This window comes from Seriola lalandi, unplaced genomic scaffold (genome assembly GCF_002814215.2).
Source record: "Seriola lalandi dorsalis isolate HSWRI2012SDOR001 ecotype SW California unplaced genomic scaffold, Sedor1 jcf7180002054537, whole genome shotgun sequence".
NCBI classification, from domain to species: Eukaryota; Metazoa; Chordata; class Actinopteri; order Carangiformes; family Carangidae; genus Seriola; species Seriola lalandi.
Genome location: NW_019525090.1, coordinates 352,256 through 359,360, shown reverse-complemented (window position 1 = coordinate 359,360; position 7,105 = coordinate 352,256). Strand labels below are relative to the sequence as shown.

General features: G+C 44.2%; 1 protein-coding gene across 1 annotated transcript in view; it reads right to left on the bottom strand.

Annotated features, from left to right (window-relative positions):
* Positions 1–2,032: 2,032 nt before the first annotated feature.
* The window catches only part of LOC111661116 (SMAD family member 6-like), a 20,141-nt gene continuing 15,068 nt past the window's right edge, over positions 2,033–7,105 (bottom strand). The window contains exon 4 of the mRNA XM_087176146.1: positions 2,033–3,041. Coding sequence (XP_087032272.1) covers positions 2,386–3,041 — 656 coding nt within the window. The 3' untranslated portion in view covers positions 2,033–2,385. The remainder of the gene's footprint in view (positions 3,042–7,105) is intronic.

The following is a 7,105-nucleotide window of genomic DNA, read 5'->3' as shown; positions in this document are numbered from 1 at the left end:
AGGTCAGTGCACACCGCAGCCCTGAAGCCGAGGGCCAAAAACCCTCCTCCACCGCTCGCTGCCTGGGATCCATTTCATCGTCTCCATGACTCTGAGTCCTGACAAAGGAAAACAAAAAACAAAAGACAAGAGACTGGGCTGGGGTGTTTTCAGATGAGAAAACCAAAAAAGAGATGGAAAAGAAACATGGTACGTTTTTGGACTAGTCCTGCCGGCAGCAGTTCTCCCACCCCAACCCCTCCTCTGAATCCTTCCATTGTACCCTGACCACAAATCCCACACTTTGCCTGGAAAAGCAGAGACGAGACTTGACTGAAATATATGTTGGAATTTTGGGGGTTGTGTATGGGAATGTGCAGCTTTGTATAAAAAGTTTTATTCAGTTGTGTATGTTGTTATATGCAGGTTGAAAACTAAGATACATGTACTTCCGATTTGTTTTTGTGTCGCTGTGACATATATTTTCAAGCTCAGACTGCAACCATACTCGAGAGACATTTTTGAATGCTGCAGCGCTTCATTTTTCCTCAGGAGTGCTGCAACTTTGTAATCGACCCTTCTTTACTTTTCAAGCTACAGTTAATTACAGGTTTCAGCGAGCAGCCTGCAGAGGTTCAGGGTCAAAACAAAAATGCCTGCCTGCCTGAGCTGAGCGAGGTGCTGCTGCTGCTGCTGCTGCTGCTGCTGCTGCTTCTTAAACACACGTCTACAGAAAGGTTACAGCTCTTTAACTGCCTTCTGCTGCTTACATTGCTTTTTCAGCCCACTGTTCTTGCTCCTCAACCTCTTCAAACTGCAAATATGAGTTTCCATAAATAATTGTGTTGTTGAAAGACTCAAACAGGATGCCATTACGCTATAAACACAGAACTTTCTCCTACCAGAGTCGGTTTGGGCCCGAGTGCCCTGCTGTGGTTTGTTGTGTAATCTCTCAGTTATGCACTTTATTTTCTTACGACTGGCACTGTGACGCCTTTTGCTGTTTTCCATTGCCGCTGGACCCTTTTAGTGCCAAGAAGATAGTTAAAGTTGATTATGATTTACACAGTTTGAGTGCGTTTTTAATAAGTGTGCAGTATAAGACACAAACAACAAAACATGCATGAAAGCAATGGGAACAGTGCAATCAACATTAATCTGAGCTCAAAGATCCACTTAATAGCTTTTCTGAGCTTTTAGCTGCATCTTAAGGCCTTCCTCAGCAAGTAGAGCTCGCTCACAAACTGAGAGCAACAAAAGGGGTGCCAGATTTCACCATTTGATAGCACCACCAACACTAACTGTATTGTACACGATCAGGCGGCGTTTTGCTTTAATTATATTCCACACAGTAACTGTATTTACATCCTTTCATTCACTTCGTGATACGACTGACGGTGGGCTGCACACACATCCTTCAAGGACTGGAGTCCCACCAGACAACTTCTTTCTTGACTCGTCTCATTCCTGAAATGAAGAATGAGGCCGTGTTCTGTCATTCACCATGACAGAGAGGTGATCGCAGTGTTGACTTTGTCAGAGGTGTGACACTGAAAAGGAGGAGACAACTGAGTGTTTCTTCCACTCTCTTAATATTTTGTTTTCACTTATAAACACCCTCCACTGGAATTGGAAACTTGTAGGAGAAAACACAAGCGGTCTTGTGTTGTATAAACATGTACAGCGAGGGTCCACAGGGGCCCAACAACAAATTTTTGCCCCTTATATCGTGCACAGTTCAGTACAAGTTTTAATTATCTTTTTTTTTAAAAAACAACCTAAAAATCCATTCTCATATCTTGCTGTTAATAATGAAGCTGCAGCCAGGAGCATTAGCGTATCCAAGGTTATAACATAAAGAAATCAGCCTACCAGCACCTCAATCCATTCCTGTAAACACTGAAAAGAGCATTTATGGTGTTAACAGAGTTATATGTCATATTAATGGATGTTATTTGTATCGAGATGCAGAGAGACGCCAAGATGCTCCACCCAAAGACTCCTAATTACTCCAAAGGTCTTCGTAAAAGCACTCGAGACTACCACAGGAACCTACTTTTAATACAAATACTTTATTGACAATGTGTGTATGGCATACGTTTTGATGGAATTCCTAAATCATGAGAACACAAACCAGCTTTATCTTTTTTACAGTTTATATCTGCAAAATGACACTGAGAATCTGTAATGCATATATAGAATCAAAAGTGCATATTCTTGTTCCTTTTTACTTTGTCCATATACACATTACACTATACATAAATAATTGCATTGTAAAAATGACTCAAGTATTTACATGTATAATATACTTTATATAATATATAAATTTTATATTAAATCTAGGTAGATTACAATTAGGATACTGGGTCAGGAAACCTCATGTGAGTCCGTGAGTGTGTTTGTGTGCTATCTGTGGTTGTTGAGCAGCACCTCCAGCCAGCAGGGACAGGAGGTGATGAACTGTCTGGAGTAGCATGGGCCCCATCCTTTAGCAAAACTAATGCGAACACTGTGGGGGTCCCAGGGCCCCTCCTGGCTCTCAGGCTTCACGCCGTGCTCAGCCATCCAGCTGGAGCACTCATAGTCAAACACCTTGAGAGAGAAGCCTGGCATCACCCTCTTCACACTCAGCCCTCGTGCACTGGGTGGGTCCAGAGTGGGCGAGTGGACAAACACCGGGTGCTGGCTGCGATTGTACACCCACACCCCGTCCGGCTCGCGGCTCAGCACAATGCCGAAACCGATTTTACTGCGTATCTGTTGTACACTGCTGCTGCTGCTGCTGCTGCTGCTGCTGCTGTTCCCTCCACCTCCATGGCTGTGATGTCTGTGAAGCTGTGTGCCGTGGCTCCCCGGGTCGTCACGGCGGCTGTGGTAGGCATTGGCGTGGAGCTGGCCGAGGCAGAGGCCTGTGCCCTGAGGTAGGTCATAGAAGATGCTGAGCGAGGGCTCGTAGGCTGGATACAGGCGACCCACTCGCGTGCGCTGCTCCCAGTAGGCAACACTGCACCAGTGGGAGCGATGTCCGCCTGAGGTCGAGGAGCCGAGGGAGGTACCAGTGTCTGAGGGGATGAAAAGAGGTGGAAGAATTAATGTTTGCATTGGTAAGTGCGCTAATTTTTTACGACAGTAATTCCTCTTGAAGGGAGGAGAATAATGTTATGTTAAGGGGGGTGGGGGGGGGGGGGAGGAAGTCTTTATGCTCAATTTTTTCTGTTTTTCTCGGGGTGGGTGACAGCACAAAATCCGGTTTCAGTCCGATACCACGTAATACCAGGGCCAGAGTCACCGATATCATTACCAACATGTTTCATATTAAAACCAGCGTATGTGCTATCATGTACTGAGCCATGCCTCATGATTTATACAGTGAAATCATCATTAATAGGCTCCTTCTGACTTTATTTTTATTACCACCAAATGCTTTGGACAACAGAAGCAAAGAGCCCATGCACTGGGATGAGTGTTCATGTGCCCAGAACGTTGCTGACAGTTGTGACACCCCTCCCACTGACTGCACCTCCAGGCTGTCCTGTCCAGCCTCAGCAGGCGACTGGCTGTCCCTCAGCCAGTCTGTGACTAAATCAATACTCAAAACAAGTTGGTTGACAGAACTAGAAAGACCACCTCTTGTTCTCACACTACGACAGAACACACGCATTCCTCCAAACAAAATGTTTTAGCTCACAACAGCGCCAACGTTGCACGAGGCTTTCAACTTCATTTTACATGACAAAAGAACATTTCTCCTGCAGCTTGACGTCCAAACCTTTTACCTTGTAAACATGCAGATGAGGGACAAAAATACTTTCCAACAAAAGTTCCAGGAACTTTAATTTCCCAAGACCTAATATCCAGGAAGCGTCCTCTGGGGAAAAGTTCCCATAGTGCATTGCATGATGATTTGCATCAGTGCATTTCATTGATGTATAAAAAGCATGACAGTCGTCTTGTGCTCGTGTTAAGTTGAGTTTCTGACGGCTGAAAAGGATTTAGTACATGATTAAAATAACACTGTTATTCTTTTATTCAGGCAGGACAGACAGACAGTGTTTATATGTATGCTCTTTGTTAAACAAACTAATTAAGTAAATAAATAAATGGGCACGAGTATGAGTGTTTCCTGTATCACCTGCACCTGTATCATCTGCATTCACTGCGTTCCTTCATTTATTCATGTTTTTACTTTAATTTATCGTCCGTCTGGTCTGTGTATTTTGAAAAGGGGGCTACAACTGTCAACGGTGATCACCCCACTTCCTTCACTGACATCCCCTCACCGTCTCCCTCCATCACACTCCTTCAGGACCAGAGTTAAAGAGGAGGTAGAGAGCAGCAGAGAGGGGAGTGGGGGGTGGAAAGCATTCAGCTCTCTGTCAACCTAGCGCAAGCCCATGAACCCTTGACCCCCCAGCCTTCATGCTATCAGCTCACATTAACTCCCACACAGAGTGATGCCATTATTTTGCTCCAGAGACTCTATTGACACAGAGGATTTAAAGACCCATGTGCCTGTGGCCCCATTCCTTTCATATTCCAGCAGACACCCCTCTTCATCCACCAGGGGCCAGAATGGCTGCGGCCCTTCTTCCACTAACAAGCTGCTTTTAGGTGCAACCAGGACTGAGATTAGGCAAGGTGTGTTGTGTTTGCACAGCGGCCATTTTCATTTCAGGGGGACGGGGTGGGTGGAGTGTACAGGGCCATGGGATGAGGAGGAGGACATGTAGAAGGAGATGTGTGTGAGTGTTCGTACGCAAATACAAGCAGACACACACACACACACACACACAGTAGATGATGAGATAGGGCCTCACACATGCACACGTACACACACAAATCGGGCCTTCTGATCCAAACAGTATGGTTGTAACACACACGCACACACAAAATTGCACTTCTCATCTGAGGCCCACGTGTGTCATTAGTGAATTCCAGGCTGGCAACTCCTGCGGTCTGGAGTTTTTACAGCTCTCCAATAAGAGAGCTGGCTGCTCGGCTAGCAGGATCTCTCTTTCTTTCACTCTATCTATCTCTGACTCTCTCTCTCTCTCTCTCTCTCTCTCTCTCTCGTTCTCTCTCTCACACACACACACACACACACTCACAAACACACAAAAACAAACACACACACACACACACACACACACACACTTTTACAAGCTATGCTCTTCCCTGTAATAAGGCAACACAAACATGTCTAGGGGAAACACAGGGAGACTTTATGAGCTCACGATCAAATTAATTCCCAAAGAAGACATAAAACAAACTGGGACTTTTTGGGGTTTTTTAGACATAGCACACTTTAATTTCTAACATATAATGAATGATGCAGAAAAGGATATCGTATTAAATCCTGGCTTTTAAGTTTATGATGTGTTAGGAAGTCATAGCACCGATAGTATATAGTACTGCAAACAGAGAGACAGAGAGAGAACATCTAAACAAACTTAAACTCAAGAAAATGATGCTTCAGTTTTCATGCAACGCTCCCAGAAGAGTTGACATCTGTTTCATCTTTTAGCTCTTTTAAATCAATACTTATATATTAAATCAAATTTGGGACTAATGATTGAAATCTTGTACTGTACTGTAACTGTCCTATTCACCTGTTTCACCAACTAAATTTCACATTAAACATGAGCACACCCATCTTCTAGTTGATTTTTTTCAACTGAAGCTTGGCTGATATGCTGTGAGGTGAAAAACACTTGATCGTGATTCCCACCAGTGTTTGACAGCCCGAGTGGAACAGCATGTCACATTTATTGTTTCTGGCACAGTCCTTAGTGTCATCATGCTCAGCCTGGCTATCATCCAGCTAAAGGTATAATGAGCTTGTGTGAGAATGACGAGGGAGAGCGGGGAATAAGGGAGGAGGAGGAGGAGGAGGAGGAGGAAGGAGCGGGTGGGCAACCGATTTCTTCAATGGAATTTTTAAAGACGGGTTCAAAATGGAGGTTATCGGTATGTTTATGTTCGAGCGGAGGAAGTCGAAAAACCGCGTGTGACTGTGTGAACTTGCATGCGTGCATCTGTATGTGAGGGCTGGCAGCAATTACAGCATCCTGCAAGCATTTAAGCCAACCACCATTTAACAGGTCTGTTTACCAATTAGATAAGTAGCCTTTGTTATTTCATTTCAAAATCACTGTCTCTTAGTGCCAATCTCATCGCAACGCCCGATACACTTCACAGCTGTTTTTAGCCATGGCCTGGACAAAGGTGGAAAGAGAGGTGGAATATAAGACAAATAACTTGCTGTAAATGTGGACTAGTTTTGTTTCTGGATTGATGAAATGCTGTGACAATCAAAGTTCAGAGACTGTTGAACCCGGACTTCAAACAATGGCAGCACCGTTCATCTTTCCTTTTTCTTTTCGTCTTCCCTTCACAACTGAAGAGAAGAGTTGAACATTTTGGGAAATACACTTGTTAGATGAGAAGATTTATACCACTCTCATTTCTGCGCTCTACATGGGGAAGCTACAGTCAGCAGACTTTTAGCTTAGCTTAGCACAAAGACTGGAAACAGAGGGAAACAGCTAGCCTGGCTCAGTGCAAAGGTAAGCATCAGTGACTTCACCTGACAATCTTACTGTGAAGGCAGGAGTCCGAGAACCCAACACAATTTTAACTAGTCATTTTAAACACACTCATTCAACACAAAGTCACCTTTAGCGGTGCTGATAGGTGGATTTTTAAGCTAATGGAACAAACATGAACGTGGTATCGATCTTCTCATTGAATTCACATCTTGAAATCAATTATCCATATTTCCCAAACTGTCTAATAAATTATTCCATTCAACTCCCTGCTTTTCCTCGCTCCCTTCCTCCTGCTAAACTTAACCTGCATGGAGAGGAAGAAAGGGTAAGTACAGAAGTGAAAGAAAAAAAAGAATAACAGAGAGAAAGAGGGAGCGGGAAAATGAGAGAGAGAGAGAGAAGGAGAGAGAGAGAACCTGCCAAGCATAACCAGCATCCACGGAAAAAATGAAGAGAGAGAAAGAGACTGTGAGAAAGAGAGGGAGGGAGGGAGACCCTTGTCTTTCATCCAGTGCCAAGGATTAGATTCCCCTCCAGTTATTAGACTCTTCCACTGTGCTGAAAGAAGTGGGTGGGTT